The sequence below is a fragment of the Phoca vitulina genome, unplaced genomic scaffold (genome assembly GCF_004348235.1).
Source record: "Phoca vitulina isolate PV1807 unplaced genomic scaffold, GSC_HSeal_1.0 scaffold27, whole genome shotgun sequence".
Lineage (NCBI taxonomy): Eukaryota > Metazoa > Chordata > Mammalia > Carnivora > Phocidae > Phoca > Phoca vitulina.
In genome coordinates, this window is record NW_022589730.1 from 23,208,027 (window position 1) to 23,226,772 (window position 18,746).

General features: G+C 37.2%; 1 protein-coding gene across 6 annotated transcripts in view; it reads right to left on the minus strand.

Annotated features, from left to right (window-relative positions):
- SMAD4 (SMAD family member 4) overlaps positions 1–18,746 on the minus strand; it is a 101,504-nt gene that overhangs the window by 33,964 nt on the left and 48,794 nt on the right. For all 6 annotated transcript variants that reach the window (XR_004301640.1, XM_032422926.1, XM_032422924.1 and 3 more), the window contains exons 2-4: positions 6,107–6,485; positions 4,892–5,066; positions 4,431–4,460 (exon numbers count right to left, since the gene is read on the minus strand). Coding sequence is in view for 5 of the 6 variants with exons in the window: in XM_032422926.1 (XP_032278817.1) it covers positions 4,431–4,460; positions 4,892–5,066; positions 6,107–6,355 (454 nt within the window). In the remaining variant the exon portion in view is untranslated. The remainder of the gene's footprint in view (positions 1–4,430; positions 4,461–4,891; positions 5,067–6,106; positions 6,486–18,746) is intronic.

Sequence of the window (18,746 nt, forward strand, 5' to 3'; positions counted from 1 at the left end):
AGACCAAACTGAGATCAAGGGCTTGGCTATGTATCTTTTTGCTAATTTCACAGTGTAGAAATATGAATGGGATCTGATAGCTATCAGTTCCAGGATTTAGACTTACTGTTAAGTGACATACTTTGAAAGTGAAAGGTACTGAATGTCCCCTACAGGGTTAGAACCAGAAAGAAAAATTCTAAATGGTAAGTCAAACTGAAATTTCCTTCTGAAAACCCAAATCAAATAATGATGTTTGATAAATATATGTTGTGAAAAAATTCAATCAACATCTTTCACCTATGTGGTTACACCTTAATAAGCAAACCTAAACTCTAGCTGATACAACATAACACTTCTCCTTTAACAAACTAGGGAATGGTTGCCTTTGTTTTAAGGAAAAAAAGAAAACTTAAACTGCATTGGTAGCAACTATTCTCTGCCCAGAACCTCCCCATTTTTTTTAGGCTATTGCTTTGGGGTGTGCTTTTTATATTTAGCAAACAACTCTTTACTGCTTCTAAACTAACATTAACCCAGAATTTTACAATCCATTGAATTCCAATACTACGTTCTCCTCTTAGAACAGTCAATAAACAGTCCACAACAAGACATTCTCTTTTCCATTAAGAATCAACATATAGCGCCCTTTATCTTTCCCTATGTCAATTTTTGAAAAAACTGATTACACATAAATACCAATTCGTTACATGGCCCTTTTTTTTAAGTATGCTCCATGCCCAAAGTTGGGCTTGAACTAGCAAACCCTGAGATTAAGAGTCGCATGATCTACCGACTAAGCCAACCAGGTGCCCCAACATGGCCTTTTTTTTTTTTTAATGGAGACTATTTCAAAGCAGTAAGAATAATCCATTATTCAAATTTCTATGTACAGTCTCTTAAACGGCTTTTTCATGCATCAAAAGTCATGAAGGGGCACCTGGATGGTGCATTCGGCTGAGTGTCGACTCTTGGTTTCAGCTCAGGTTGTGATCTTGGGCTAGTGAGATCGAGTCCTATGTCCAGCTCCACACTCAGCACCAAGGTTGCTTAAGACTCTCTCTCCCCCTGCCCCTCCCCCACCCATGCACGCATGCACATGCGCTCTCTCTCAAATAAATAAATCTTTAAAAAAAAAAGTCATGAACATTTTGCAAAAAGTTCTTCTTCAAAAAATTCTAGGGAAACAAAAAGATAACCAAAAGGATGCTTAACATATCACTATATATCAGTAAGAAACTGGACCCAACCATTCATCACTAATGTTAGCCAAATTATAAAAATAAAAGAAAAAATCATTTGGGACAAAGTGGATATTACGTATTTACCCAATCTTTTTTTTAAAAAAATTATACTCTTCAAAAAAAAAAAAATTATACTCTTCAACAAAGTTCTATAATTTTCTTCATATAGATTCTGACATCTCTATGTAATTCCTGGATATTTTAGGGTTTTTTGTTATTATCGTGACAAGGATCTTTTTACCAAGATATTGGTATTGCTAGTACATAAGGAGAAAGCTATTGATTTGAGAAAATGGTCAGTCAACTTGATACTCATCATTTTTGCTTTTCAGTTGACTCTTCTCAGCTTAATGTGCAATCATAACTAAACTCTACTTTTAAAGAGCTATGCCTCATAATATTTTCTTGCCTAATACATTGACTAAATCTTCCCCAAAGATAAGTTTGAGACTTCTACCTTACTACAAGTCTCTTCAATCAAATAACTGAAAACATGTCCCTTAGGTAAAACTGTAGGAATCAAGGATAGATGTCTGCAGTATATTTTTGCCAAGAGAAAAAAAGTAGGTTACAAAACACTATTGTACGCTACGATCACATGCATGTTTTAAAAAATCACAAACCGTAATTTAAAAAGCAAGGTCCAGAACAAGTGCACAATATGCTTTTTATGTAAGAAAGGAGGGAAATAACACATGTATTTTTGCATAAAGAAACCCTGGAAGGAAACACCAGAAACTAATAAAATTGATTACCTGAGGTAGGGGGGAATGGGGGCAGGGGTGGGAGCACTTCTTTTCACTGTATACCTTTTTATAGTATTTTGATTTATGGACCATGTATTGCCTATTCAAAAAAATAAAATTAAAAAACATATAGTATATATTTTTTAAGTCCAGAATAACAGACACCAAACTATTAAGTATTTCTCTTCATGGACTAGCATTCAACAAATTCATTCACTGAATAAATATTTATTGAGCACCTATGTTCCAGGTACTGTTCTAGCACCCAGAATACATTCATAAACAGAAGAAAAATCTCAGCCCTCATGGAACTTACACTCTTCTATTTTTCTATTGTTTAAATATCTAATATTGAGCACACATTACTCCAGCTCCTCCTAGCTGTCTATCTCGATCTTCATTTAATCAAGTGTGGAAAATGCGACCTTCCATGTGGGGGTATAATGAGAATGATGAAACAATACTTGTAACTCATATAGCTCAGTATTGGACACAAAGTGTGTACTTGGCAAGTGTTAGCTGTTATGCCTTAACCGTACTGTTAGAGCAATCATACATGTAATTGTAAAATGTTCTACGAGGAGTAAAGGAATGTATAAGGGACATTCATCACTATGTATCAGTTAAGAAAATTGGACCCCACCATTCATCACTAAGCTGAAGCCACTGGACTCACCCTAAGTCAGTGCTCTTCATCACTACCCACAGGCAGAGCACAGCACTTGTCTGATGCTACTGTTGCTGTCTTATTTACCTTGTCTTTCCTCCACTAAACTCTGAGCTACCTAGAGTGGAGAAAACACACCTTACTTATACTATCGTCCCTAGATCCTAACACAGTACCAAGCAATACATGCTTATTAAATATTTCTTAAAATGAATATGCCGACTGATGTGGTCATGGAACGTTTCATAGAAGATATGAGATAGGCTGGAAATGATTACCCTAAGATTCCAACTCAAAAGCGAAGGAATTATCCCATTTTCTTAATGTTTTCTTTGCCTGGCTTTGTATTATTTCTTTGTCCAAATCCAGAAGGGGCTGTGAAAAACACCTGTTGTTTTCTGAGGGAATAAGCCACTGAAGCTGGCCTTTACAAACCACCACTAGGGGGATCTGCAAGGCTGAAACAACCTCAGAACCACTAAAAAGAGCCTATCATCCCCACAATCCGACCAAAGACAGCTACTCATAACAGCAGCAGCATGTTAGGATAAGGGAGGAGTGTAATGAGTCTTCAAAACTGGATCTCCTCACAACCACTCCCACTAAGAAGATTCTGGTATAAGTATCACTATAGGCCCCCAATCCTTAATCCCTACTGAGCTGAATACTTTAATTCTCCAAAATCAGGAATGGAGAATGGTGAAGATCTGAAGGGTATTTACTTTCAAAGAAAATAAATAACATAGTATCAGTATCTGTGTAGCAAAGAGGCAGGAATTTAACCAATCTTAGAGCTACCCTTCCCAGACCACTACCATATTACCAACCCACTATTCTCAGAAACCCACTAACCATTAGCAAGTACCAAAAGGCACTAGTCTTCCTCTATTATAGTGACATGGAAGGAAGGTGGACAATAAAAACAAGTAGACTTTCATGCTCTTCCTAAATTTTGTTTAAGGTCAGATGGTATTTCTGACTCACCTCTAAGATTCTGCAACAAGAAGTGCCAACCCACTAATTTCCCTCCAGAACAATTGCATACCTATCTAAGATAATGGTGGTTCTTTATCAGAGTTGCTCTGCAAATTAATTACTTCTTATAAAAATTGTAGTTCATTAACATGTTCTGAGTAACAAAACTAAGTTTTAACAGATATCTGTTCTCAAATATTACACTAAAAAACAACATCCCCCCCCAATGATTTCATTTCCCTAACTCAAAACACACTCCTTTTTAAAATAGAATCAGATCATCTATGAAAGTGAGAGTAGACTTGTTTTATTTACTCAAAATGTAACAAGACCAAAAAAAATGTTAATATATGTAGTTTTAAATCATACTTAAAATTATCATTTCTAAAAATAAATTAGGGAGAAACAAAGAAAAATTAGAATATTGGTATTTCTAAAGGACATGCTATACATGACTCCAAATTACCAAACATTACAGGTATTTATACCCATTTAAACTGGCTCTCTGAGATTTTCTTCCAAAATAGCCAGTTTTTACCAATTCAAAAAAAACTCTTTCTTTATGTTTTATATTCCCCTATCATATTTTTTAGACCACTTGAGTGTATAAATGGTAGTTCAAATCCAAAGTACCACCAGCCTATTTAAATCCAGTTTTAAGTACTGATGCATGCTCCCCAAAAATGTACACTTCCAAAGCAATGAGTATTTTTCTTGCAAATGTTACCAGCACCCACACAAACTAATTTTAGGTCAATAAAAAATAGAGGGGACAGAATAAAAGAAAACAGAGAAAGTTACAAGAAACAGATTACCTACCATTACTCTGCAGTGTTAATCCTGAGAGATCTTAATTTTTTAAAGGGGAAAAGAAAATGAAACATTAATCATTACCATGAAAATATTTTCCATTGTATTTAAAATTACAAAATGTAAATTTAACCCAGAGATTCAAAACTTCGTGAACCATTTCAATTCAAGAAGAGTAGTATAAATGCTATCTGCCAATATATAAACAATTCAATAATGCCTTCCATCTTATTTTTCAAAAACAACATTCTAAATGGGCAGAACATGAACTATAGTGTACACATAGTTTTAGCAATCAAAATACAAATCTATTCTAAAGTTCAAATTTAAATATTCATATTTCATTAAAAATATCTGATCCTTTGAAGTCCTGGGCCATATCCAAATTTATAATTTAACGTAGAAAAATTAAAACACTACTGAGATTTTTTCCCTTTGTGCATCTGAGGATAAAAGCAAAGTCTACTTACCAATTCCAGGTGATACAACTCGTTCATAGTGATATGGATTCACACAGACACTATCACATTTTAAGTCAAACGCATACTGACAATATTTAACATGTTTGAGTTCATTTTTGTGAAGATCAGGCCACCTCCAGAGACGGGCATAGATCACATGAGGAAATCCTTTCCGACCGGCCACCTAGGAAATATAAACGACCATTTACTGATCATCAGTTATGCATTACACATTAAACAAGGCACTTTATATATGTTCTCATTTAATTCATACAATCCTACAACGTCAGTATTATAATCCCCATTTCATAAATGAGAAACATTTATGAACTAAGGTATTTTTTCAAGACCTGTGCTCAGGTTTTTAAAATGCAAAAAAAGTATGAGTTTGTTGAAGTAACCATTCCTAAAATCTAGAAATAAAATTTTTAAATCTAAATGACATAATATTTCTGTATGTTTCTTTAAAAATATTCAGCACAGATGGGGCACCTGGGTGGCTCAGTCATTAAGCGTCTGCCTTCGGCTCAGGTCATGATCCCAGGGTCCTGGGATCGAGCCCCGCATCGGGCTCCTTGCTCCGCGGGAAGCCTGCTTCTCCCTCTCCCACTTCCCCTGCTTGTGTCCCCTCTCTCACTATGTCTCTGTCAAATAAATAAATAAAATCTTTAAAAATATATATATTCAGCACAGGAGATACATGATGTACTTCTATATAAAAAATGTAATCAGTGAAAATGAAAGATTAAAAAATTTTATAAAATATAAGCTTTTAACTCCTTGAGTTTTAAAGATATACCTGAACTCTTTTAGAGTCTTTTTCATATGCGAGTACCAAACATACAATATCAGATTTCTAAGTTATAAAAGGACCAAGTATAACTCAGTTTTTAAAATGTACATAAAATACCAAAAAAAGAGGGAAAAAGCTACAAAGATGAATACCAAAGTGCTAAAGGTATGGGGTTTTTTCTGCTTTTTATTTTCCAAATTTTTCCAAATTGAATTTTTTTCTTAGAACATTAAAAAACTTTTAAGATATATCTTTATTATATGGAAGAATATATTCTTCCATAGATTCCCATAATGCATATTGGTATAGGATGTATAGTATCTGAAGAGATGGAACAAACATTAAATTATCTAATAGTAACTTAAGAGGAAGCAAGAATTTTTTAATCTGCCACTACAAAAGACATAGAAAAACTCTCAAACAAGACTAACCTGAAGCCTCCCATCCAATGTTCTCTGTATGGTAACACATTTGCTAGGATGAGCTCCATTTGTAGTTATAGCTGTTATTAAAGAATCCAATTCATCTTTTTTCTCCTTCAGCTTCTTTACCAAACTTTCAATTGCTCTTTTTGCAAATGTTTCACTCTCTCCACCTTGTCTATGGCACATCAAACTATGTACAATGCTCAGACAGGCATCATTACTTGTTGGTGTATTTGTAATAGACATATTGTCCATTTGTTACAGTTATTTCTTTTAAATCAAATATGTCTCCAATTTCCGGAGAAATTCTGATCTTTTGGAGGCAGTGAAAAACAATGGCTAACGTTGCAAGGAAAAGTATTAGGCATGTGGTATTCAGGATAACCTAAAAAAAAAAATGAGACATAGACATTAAAACACATTTCACAAAGTAGATTCAGTTACTTGGGAAAAGATAGAATTGCTCCAGTTAAGTCAAAGACTCAATGCACATAATTTAAATTTGGTGCTTAGAGTTTTAAATAAATTAAAATGTTGCTGTTTTTGACCTTCCAAAGAATATTAAAGTTAGGTTTTCTTGTTATTATAGGGGCATGCTCAATCAAGTCTTGTGGACAGAACTAATCACCCTAAAGTTAAATCTTAACAAGACTTTTTAAAATGATTGCTAATGAAGACCAGCGCTTTAAAATATGCTAGATTAACAACTATTTAAACTAAAAGTCCACCACTAATATACATGAAAAATTTACCATCACCTGTTACAGAATGCCATTTATAAGTTAAAAAAACACCCATCTTTTTAAAAAGACCACTGACAACAATGAAAAGATGAATACAAATTTTTAAATGGGCAAAGGATTTAATACCCATTTCTCCAAAGAATGGCCAATAAGCATATGAAAGATGCTCAAACATCATCAGTCATTAGGGAAATCAATACCACAAGGAGGTACCACTTCACATTCATATAAATAAATATAAATAAATATTTATATATATATATACTTATATATATATATAAATATTATATATATATATCACATAAATAAAAGGGTAGACAATAATAAGCACTGGTGAGGAAGTAGAGAAATGGAACCCTCATTCATGCTGGTAGGACTGCAAAATGGTATAGCCACTCTGAAAAGTAGTCTGAAAATTCCTCAAAATGTTAAACACAGAGTTACTATACGACCCAGGAATTCCACTCTTAGCAATTCCACCCAAGATTACTGAAAACTTATGTCCACAAAAAACAGTATACATAAATGTTCATGGCAGTAGCATTCATAAGAGCCCACAAGTACAGTACAAATGTCCATGTACTGATGACTATATAAATGAGTATATCCAATGTAATATTATTCAGTCATTAAAAAAAAATGAAGTACTGATACATGCTATAACATGAATGGACCTGGAAAACATGCTAAGTGAAAAAAGCCAGTCACAATGGGGTACCTGGGTGGCTCAGTCGGTTAAGCATCTGCCTTTGGCTCAGGTCATGATCTCAGGGTCCTGGGATCGAGCCCAGCATCGGACTCCCTGCTCAGGAGTCTGCTTCTCCCTCCGCCTCCTCCCCCTGCCTCCTCCCCCATGACCATGCTCCATCTTTGTCTCTCTCTCTCTCTCTCAAATAAATAAAAATCTTAAAAAAAAAAAAAGCCAGTCATAAAAGGCCACGTGTTGTATAATCCCATTTATATGAAATATCAGTATAGGCAAATGCATACAAAGAAAAAGTAGATCACTGGTTGCCAGAGGCTAGGAGGAACGGAAACAAGAAGTGACTGCTAATGGGTATGGAGTTTCTTTTGGGGGTAATGAAATGTTCTAAAATTGATAGTGGTGATGGTTGCACAACTCTGCCACTATACTGAAAACCACTGAGTGAATTTTAGAGTATGTGAATTATATCTTAATAAAGTTATTATTAAAATAATAGACCACTGAATTCCTCAAAAGATTTTACCTGTAAAAGCAGTAAGGTAAATTATTTTCAAAAGAAATCAAAATATAGAAAATGAATATTAATGAAGAATCTATTCAATATGTACAAAACTAAAGTAACTTATCTAACCTTAAGATCTCACATGGAATAAGAAAAGGCCATCAGACTAAGAATAAATGAGATAAAGCGGAAATGGAGACTATACCTTATGCTGATTTTTTATTTGTTTGTTGATGATATTATATTCCATGCTTATTCTTTTATTTTCTTTTGTTATTTACCTGAATCATTAAAAATCTATCCCCCACCAGGGTGCCTGGCTGGCTCAGTTGATAGAGCAAGCCACTCTTGATCTCAGGGTCGTAAGTTCAAGCCCCACACTGGGCAGAGAGCTTACAAAAACAAAACAAAATAAACAACAACTAACTCAGCAGTCTCTACCAAAGCCTGTTCCTCTTCTGATAACCTTTATTTGTGAAGCATTAATTCCACTCAATTACCCAGCACTGGAAAGCTTGGTAAATCATCTTTGACCTACTCTCTCATTCACTACCCTCACATTCTCTCACAAAGTTACATGATTCTCTACCTCAGTCATTTCTAGCAGTCTCCTCCTTTCTATTCTCCCTGATACTGTTGTAGTTTTGGGCCTCCCTGGCATTTCTATCAATCACTTGGTATTTAACTCATGCTCCCCTCTACTGTTATCTATTTTACATAAATGCCTGCCTTTTCAACTAATTATAAGTCCAATGCAGAGAAGCAGTTTTCTTGTACCTTTGAATAGTAAGCATTTGCCCACATTCAGTAAATACATGTGAAATACATGTTGAAGATACACTTTCTGAATAACCCAAGATTACCTGCCTGGGGTGGTAGGGGGAGTTGGGAGTCAGAAATCTGCATTAGAATCCCAGCTCTCACACTAAGTAGTTGGACAAATTAAGTTAAACTCTCTGAACCTGGATTAAAAGGTGCACACTGAGCTCAAAGGAGAACATCTACATGAAGGGCCTAGCCCATAATGTTCAGTAAAAAGCAACTACAGGGGCACCTGGCTGGCTCAGCTGATAGAGCACGCAACTCTTGATCTCAGGGTTATGAGTTCAAGCCCCACGTTGGGCATGAAGCTTACTTTAAAAAATAAAAAGGAAGCTATAAACTGAGTACTAAAATGTTCATAGTCTGAATACTAAAATGATTACTTTAAAAGGAGATTTATTTTTTACACACTCTTTCAGTGCTTATTCCAGATTCTTCTATATGGTTCTCAAAGATAAAACAAGGCACTCTGAAAGCCCAGATGTTTGTTTTCTTAGTGTACTATCACATGTATTATTACCAAATTCAAAGTATATGATTAAGGAAACAGGAATTAAGATAAAAAATAGAGTTTAAATTTGTTGACTGATACTTGAATTCCATATTCTTTAAGTTGATTCCTCTTTCAGTTGAACAGTTATTTTCCTAAAACACAACATGCATTTTTCTATTTTTCTCCTATTAAAATGTCAAAGAATTTAGAAGGGCAAGGACAGAAGTAAACCACTCACCCAAGGCTCACAACTCAAAGCATATAGGAGCCTGGCAAATTATATAAATGAATAAAATGTGGCAGGTTTAAAAAAAGTACTGAGGAGCACAAGTGCAAACGCTTCTAAAGTAGGTAGCCACTATTTAATTCCAGTGGAAACGGCACATAAAAATGCTAGCCCACTGCTGCCAGATCTTCAATGCTCATTTGTGTATGAAATCTCATTTTTTTTAAAGATTTTATTTATTTGAGAGAGAGAATGAGAGAGAGAGAGAGCACATGAGAGTGGGGAGGGTCAGAGGGAGAAGCAGACTCCCTGCTGAGCAGGGAGCCTGATGCAGGACTCGATCCTGGGACTCCAGGATCATGACCTGAGCTGAAGGCAGTTGCTTAAACAACTGAGCCACCCAGGCACCCTGAAATCTCATTTTTAAGTATCACCAACTTATTTGTGGAGAAAGGGGAGGAAGGAAAAGGGAGAGAAAAACCACTGTGTATGCCAAACAAAACAACCTTCAACTCACATCTGGCCCAAGAGAACCACCAGTTTGAAATCTCTGAATGCCAACCTCATAACAATTTTAATATCTAGACTGAAAGATCTATGGTACAGGAATTGTACTTACCTTATTCATCATATATGCCCAACTCCTAGGACATGTAAGTGCTCTTTATTGTCAAACAAATACCTTTCTGTATGTGCTTTCGGATTCATGTTCATGCTATTCCTTTTGCCTAAAACATCCAGTCTCATTTTATCCACCTGGTTAAGTCCTAGTTACCCTTCAAAATGCAGTTTAATTGTCTCTCCCCACCCCCAATCCTGGAGAATGACTTTCCTGGTATGTTTACTGTATATTCCCTAGTATGTTAATTATCCCCTCCCTCAAATTTAAAACACACCCCAATTACAACTCAACACGTTATAGTTATTTGATTATGTATTTGTCTCACACTCTGTTGCCACAAATCTAGAAGTTCAAGAAAACAGCAAAACTTTCTCACCTTAGAAATTTCCAGCACCATGCACAGTTCCTGACATATATGAGGCAAACACAGATTGACTAGCTTTTTATTGTAGCATTTCCTTGCAACAAAATTTTTTTTTAAAGATTTTATTTATTTATTTGACAGAAAGAGACACAGCGAGAGAGGGAACACAAGCAGGGGGAGTGGGAGAGGGAGAAGCAGGCTTCCCGCGGAGCAGGGAGCCCAATGCGGGGCTCAATCCCAGGACCCTGGGATCATGACCTGAGCCGAAGGCAGACGCTTAACGAACGACTGAGCCACCCAGGTGCCCCGTTTGCAACAAATTTTAAAGAATATAAATACTTTTGTTGTTGAATTCATTTCTGATACTACTTTCCAAAAGATTTATGCTAATTTAAAAAGTAATTACAGTGTTTGAATGTAACTATTTCACGACACTCAGATGTTACCATCCCTAAAACTCAAGCTATTTGGGGGCCTAATGTTTTAATTGCACATTTCTTTGAAAACTGATAAAAATGTCTTCACTGGGTACCTGGGTGGCTCAGTTGGTTGAGCAACTGCCTACGGCTCAGGTCATTATCCCGGGGTCCTGGGTCCCACATCAGGCTCCCCCTGCTCTGTGGGGAGCCTGCTTCTCCCTCTCCCTCTGTCTGCCACTCCCTCTGCTTGTGCTCTGTGTCAAATAAATAAAATCTTAAAAAAAAAAAAAGTCCTCACTTTCTCAAACACCACGTTCTTGATTTTATGCCTGTTTTACTCCTATAACTACAAGTGCCTAAAACATAATGTAAAGTTCCCTGCATAAAAAAAATATTACCAATGGGGGTATATAGATGTTTTCCTTCATTAAATAGCTCTAAATAATAATATTTTAAGAGTGGTATGCAATGACAGGGGGGCCTGGGTGGCTCAGTAGGTCAAGCATCTGACTTCGGCTCAGGTCATGATCTTGGGGTCCTGGGATCCAGCTCAGAATCAGGCTCCCCACTCAGTGGCGAGTCTGCTTCTCCCTCTCCTTCTGCCCTTCCCACTCCCCGTTTGTGCTCTCTCTCTCAAATAAAATCTTAAAAAAAAAAAAAAGAGTGGTATGCAATGATACACAAAAGTACTAGAATGGTATAAATAAATTTGTAAGTTCTGATTAAAACTCTAGCAGTATGATAGGGCAAGTTAATATGTCTTTCCGTTCTCTCTAAAATGGGAACAAGCTCTCCTTGCCAACTTTACAGATTCTCTATGGTAATCAAATGCAACACTGTACATAAGAGCAATCTGGGAACCATAAACTGACCAACAAATACTGTATCTACTAGTATGTGCAAAGCACTCCAGATACAAAAAACAAGTAGCACATAATCAGAAAGTGGTTCTCAACTCTATCAGACAAACATCCCATTTTTGTAACAAGTAACTTATATCACCTCCTCTTAGCCATCCTGAAACAAAGTTCTAACATCCTTACACATATTTTTTTTTAATTTAACAATGCCTTAATTGTAACATAAAGGAGAAAAAGATTAATATATAATAAAGTGTGCATTTCAATAAAAATGCTCAGGCATGGGGCACCTGGGTGGCTCAGTCAGGTAAGTGTCCGAATCTTGATCTCAGCTCAGGTCTTGATCTCAGGGTCATGAATTCAAGCCCTGCATTGGAGCCTACTTAAAAAAAAAAAAAAAAATTGCTCAGGCATGATACTTGCACTTACATGTAGAATCATCATAATTATGACAGCATAATTATGACAAATTCAGACCTTCCAAGACAGGTGTGTTGTTTTGGCAACTCAAATAGCACAATGGCACTACAGATGGTGACATGAATTTCCCCGAACAGTAAATTCTTTATAAAATTCCAAACAAAACAACTTCAATTTAAGAAAAAGAATTAAGAGAAACTTAATTCCTGAAAAAATGAATATATATTAAGAGTTAGGGGCACCTGCGTGGCTCAGTCAGTTGGGCGTTTGCCTTCAGCTCAGATCATGATCCTAGGGTCTTGAGATCGAGCCCCACATCAGGCTCCCTGCTCAGCGGGGAGTCTGCTTTTCCCTCTCCCTCTGCCCTTCCCCCTGCTTGTACTTTTTCTTTCTCTGTCAAATAAATGTATAAAATCTTAGGGAAAAAAAAAAAGATGGAGTTAGATAATTAATTATAGGTTTACCTCCTACATGAATTTCTGGGTCATGTGAAAGTGTTATGGGATGCATGATAATTCTTCACAGTCCCTCACATTATAGGATGGCATCCTTTGCCCCCATCTACCAGTGCTCCTCTAATTTCCACAACATCCCTTAAAGTACAGTACTTACTCCACTGAGAACCACTAATCTAGAAGATCCAATCCCATTACTACACTAAGTAAGAGATGAGAATAGAGACAGCTATTAAACTGATTTGGGACTATAAATGAGAAAGCACAGAAAGTCCAGAGGTAAGAAGTCTTACCATGGTTTAGCAATAAGGCTAGGCTATGCTACATGGCAGCAACAAGCAAACCCAAAAATATCAGTAGCTTAAAACAAAGATTTCCTGCATAAGCTGAACTATATGTCTGTCTCAGATAAACAGATCACTACTCACTATCATTTTTCAGGAATTAGGCTAACAAAGGCTCCATCACTACATATGCCCTCAAATGGCAGGGGAAAAGACAGGATAACTCATGCACTGTCTTTTAAAAGTCTATCACTTCTGCTCACATTAGATTGGCCAACGTCATATGGCCATGCCAGTGGTTCTCAACCAGGAAAACTCTGTCCCTCAAGGGACTTGGCAGTATCTAAAGACATTTTTGATTGTCACAACTGGAATGGGAAGGTGGGAAGCAGAGAACTACTGGTATCAAGTAGTAAAGGCCAGAGCTGTTGCTAAACATCCTGCAACGCACAGGACTGCACCTCATGACAAAAATTTAGCCAGCCCAAAATGTCAATAGTGCTGAAACTGAGATATCCTGAGCCACGCTTAATTTCAATGTGGGGAAGGGAGACAGAGAGGTGCAGAGAGCCATCAGAATACTGGTGGAATAATACTAATAACTACCACATGTGAATAAGAATTTGCCAGGCTGAAGGAAAATCAGGAAAAGCAGAGGGATAAGAGTGCAGATGTTTTTCTAGAGTAGGTTCATCACAGGAAAAAGGAAGGAATAATGGCATTAGATTTGCATTAGAAAGGAAACTATAATGAAAGCACGGAGAATAACTTTGGAAAGGGAAACAAAACTAGTTAGGAGACAGTGATCAGAAAAGCGACAGGCTCTAGATTAGAGGCATGGGCAATGGAAACAAAGGGGGAATCAATATTTCTAAGTAGAACAGACTAGATTTTTTAAGGGGTGTTTTAAAAGAAGGGACAGTCAAAAGAGGACCTATTTCATAGTTAACTGAATGATAAGAATACAAGATTTAAAAAGGTAAGTAACATATTCAGTTTTAAATACACTGAGTTTGAAGAGCTCAGTAGAAAAGTTAAGCCTACTCAAAAGTCTCTAAAATACAGATATTAAAGTCTCTATAATAGAACAAACCATCCTATGGTGACAGGGGTAATGGGAGGTAAAAAGTCAGCAAAAGGGACAGAGGTTCATACTTATATCTGTCTTCCTATTGTGTGTTTTGTCTCTAGCCTTGCTATTAATCATAAGCTATCACCTATTACGGACCACAGGTCTAATAGGAATTCCATGGACTACAAAGCCAGATAACCAGGCTAATTAAGATACTCTCTAAAAGTGGGGGTGCCTGGGTGGCACAGTCGGTTACACGTCCAACTCTTGGTTTCGGTTCTGGTTGCAATCTCAGGACTGAGATCAAGCCCCACCTAGGGCTCTGCACTCAGCAAGGAGTCTGCTTGGGACTCTCCCTCTCCCTCTGCTCCTCCCCCCTGTATGCACATGTGTGTGCTTGTGTGCTCTCTCTCATAAATAAACTCTCTAAAATAAAAAAAAGTTGAGCGCTGGTCTGAGAGGTTCTCATGAGAATTCATAAACTTTAAAAAATGTTGACTTTTTTTATTTCTCAGATGTCTGTTTACTTTTGAATTATCGGCAGTATTAAAAAATGCAAAACAAAATATGTAAGTATATTTTCTAGAAATTATAGGTATTTTGATCAATGATCAATAGACTACTTAATATGGGAATATGACATAAGTACTTACGTTTAACAAGGGAAAAAAAAAACCTGGCTTGGTGAAATATCATTAGAAAGAAATTCTAAGTATAGGCTTACAAGCAGAAAACAAAAAGGTGTGCAGGCTTAGTTCAACTGCCTATAGCAGAAGTTACAGCCTAGATTCTAAACAGAGGAAGGTCTGAAAATTGGGGTTCCTTAAACTGAGGGTAACTGGAGGAGCACACCCAAGAGCACAAAGGATTATGTGCACAGGTATTAATGATTATAAAATCTGAGATGCGAATGATACAATCAAACAAAATAAATGTCTGTTATAACTTTTAAGATGAACTACAAGGGACAAATTTAGAGATAAACTTCTTGTTCACCTACAGGTCTTGGGTAAGTGCCATATTGGTGTACCAGGCTCCACCTTAAAAAATCTTATTTAAAAATTAACTTTGTAACTAGACTTTCTCTGGGGATAATTCTGTAATGTATAAAAATATCAAATCACCATGATGTACACCTGAAACTAACAGGATATTGTATGTCAGTTATACCTCAAAAAAAAAAGTTTGCTGGGGCGCCTGGGTGGTTCAGTTGGTCAAGCATCTGCTTTCCACTAAGGTCATTATCCCAAGGTCCTGGTATCAAGCCCTTCATAGGGCTCCCTGCTCAGCGGGGAGTCCACTTCTCCCACTCCCTATGCTGCTCCCCCTGTTTGTGCTCTCTCACAAATAAATAAAGTCTTAAAAAAAAAAGTTTGCTTCAATGGGGACTTAACCCCTCTGCATTTCTGAGTTGCATCATCTGGCCCCTTTGGTTGCTGCACCAGAAACGAGATCCCATGCCCTACCACACAGCATCTCATCCAGGTCCCAGAGGAGGGGGAGAGGCCAGAAACTCAAGGTGGTGACTGGTCAGTCTGACTGTGCAGCAGGCCCAATGACTGGTCACCTCCAGGTGGTAAAGCCATGTAGTCACAAACAGAAGAGGAAGACGAGAGCAGCAGCTGGAACAGAACAAGCTGCTAAAGATCTGGGAGGTGATGGCATCAAAAGAATCTTAGCATAAGATGTGCCTCTTCTGAGTATTTCATATCAGAGTTTCATACTGTTATTGATAGGGTGTTACAGGCTGAAATGTACCCCCCGCCCCGCCCGCCAAATTTGTATGTTGAAGCTCTAATCTAACCCCTCAGAATGTGACTATATTTGAAGACAGAGCTTTAAAGAGGTTAATTAAGGTTAAATGAGGTCATTAGGGTGGGTCCTGATCTAATGTGATTTGTGTCCTTATAAGAAGAGATTAGGACACAGACATGTACAGAGAGAAGACCATGTGAAGAGACAGGGTAGAAGACAGAGCCATCTACAAGCCAAGGAAATAAACCTCAGAAGAAACCAACCCTTGCTGACACTTTGATCTTGGTCTTCCAGCCTCCAGAACTGTGAGAAAATAAACTTCTGTTGATAAGCAAAAAACAAAACAAAATTTAAAAACACAACATTTTTCTAGATTCATAAATTAGAGGTTGTTAAAAAAAGAATCAACAAAGTCCTCTAGGTGACACCTGTTTTTTGTCAGCCAAAAATTCTGTAATTGATTTTCCAAGGAAAATCTCCCCATCTGGGCAGGTGGGATAATCCCCAGCCTCACTAACCAGGGTCACCTCCTAGCCACATTAGTTGTTTCAAAGATGGAAAAGGACCCAAGTCAGACCGATGACACAGCTCCAGGACTTCTGCTGGAACTACAGAGGGAATAAAAATCTCTCTGCTGGACTTGACACTAGGAGTAGCCTGGAGATGACCTGAGACTTAAACAGAAAGGAAAGCAAAGCCAAGGGCACCTGGGTGGCTAAGTCGTTAAGCATCTGCCTTTGCCTCAGGTCATGATCCCAGGGGCCTGGCATCAAGTCCGGACATGGGGCTCCCTGCTCAGCAGGGAGTCTGCTTCTCCCTCTCCCTCTGCCTGCAGCTCCCCTGCTTGTGCGTGAGCCCTCTCTCTCTCTGTCAAACAGATAAATAAAATCTTAAAAAAAAAAAAAAAAAGGCAAAGCCAAGACAAAGAGTCCTGATGATACTGGCTGGTTGTGACCTAGGATCCAGCACTGAGGCCAGCTCTATTTTCAGACCAAGCCAATGAATTCCTCTTTTGACAAAGTTTGACTGCTCCATGTTTCCTGGTACATAATTACTGAACAGAAATTAAATTAACATTCTCAGAATTAACAGTGATATAGAATTAACAGTGATATAATACAAACCACATAAAAATTGGAACCATTCTGTAATCTAGTCAATAATACAGATAATTAGTTACTTTAAAATAGCAGTTGTCAAACTCTCTGGTCTCAGGTCCCCTTATTTACATTCTTAATTATTGAGATTCCAAATAGCTTTTATGTTCTAAAACTTAAAGGTGTTTAAATATGTATTTTAAATAATAAGAAGTCCAGTATGTGTTAATATAATTAATGTTTTATGAAAAAATAACTATTTTCCAAAGCAGACAAAAATATCAGTATTCAGAGTGACACTGTTTTCCATTTTTGCTAATTTCTTTAATGTCTAACTTAAAAGAAGACAGCTGGATTCTCATATTTGTTTCTGCATTCAATCTGTTCTGATATGTTGTTTCGGTTAAAGTACATGAAGAAAATGTGCCTCACATACATACATACTTGGAAAAGAGAAAAGTACTTTAATGGCCTTTTTAGATAATAATGGTTATTCATCTTTTATTCTTACTTTTATTTTTTTTTTAAGATTTTATTTATTTACTTGACAGAGAGAAACACAGAGAGAGCAGGAACATAAGCATGGGGAGTGGGAGAGGGAGAAGCAGGCTTCCCGCAGAGCAGGGAGCCCGATGTGGGGCTCGATCCCAGCACCCTGGGATCATGACCTGAGCCGAAGGCAGATGCTTAATGACTGAGCCACCCAGGTGCCCTATTCATCTTTTATTCAACACAAAAATGCAACAAATGGCAATCCTTAAAGGTTAGCTGCAATGTAGAATCTGAAACTGTTATCAATGAACCTCTTGGCTCTGTTATATAAAGATCCATTGGTGTATATTGTACTTTGATGGATCTCCTACCCAGGCATGGTCTTGTAACATCATGCATTGGTCACTGAAAAATACTGGTTCAATGAATTATACAGATCTTCCAAATGCTGACACATTTTCTTACACAATATTTATTTTTTAAAAATCACATTCGTTAATATCACCACCAACCTCATCAGAAAAGTCTTTAAGTATTACGCAGCTGGCAAGCCCATGTGGCAGACACAAATTTTCAAATCTAAAATTTTCACTTGAAAGATCATATTTTATCATTGGCAACAACTAGTTATTCTTGAGTGTCAGGCCCACTTCACTAATTTTCAAGGAAATCCCTGACAAATATCCAAGTCTGACTATGGTTCCTCTATTAGTCGTTCTTTTAAGTAAAAATAAGAGAGGTATTCCACTAAAAAAACCAGCTAATTTACCTTGCAGTTCAACCACACAAGTACCATTCCTAGAGATGAACCTTGTACTTGGATGTGCACAAGAAGAACTTTATTCACACTTCCATTTAATCACACTGAATATTAAAAAGATAGGCACTCCAGGGTAGATTTTAAAAATAAAACTTTTTACTGCTTCACCAAAGATATTTTTAAGTGAAACAACATGTTTTCAAATGCTTAACGTGTGTTTGGCTGTGAAGAACACAGTAAAGATTCACAGTTTGATGCCACTGCCTTGATTCATGCTAAGGTGCCAGTGGTTTACCACCCACCACTGCTTCTTCACCATCAGTGCAAATGTCAACACAGAAAAACAGCAAGTAACATGTTTTATCATGAAAACAATTTTAGGGGCACCTGGGTGGCTCAGTCGTTAAGCGTCTGCCTTCGGCTCAGGTCATGATCCCGGGGCCCTGGGATCAAGCCCCACGTCGGGCTCCCTGCTCAGCGGGAAGCCTGCTTCTCCCTCTCCCACTCCCCCTGCTTTTGTTCCCTCTCTCGCTGTCTCTCTCTCTGTCAAATAA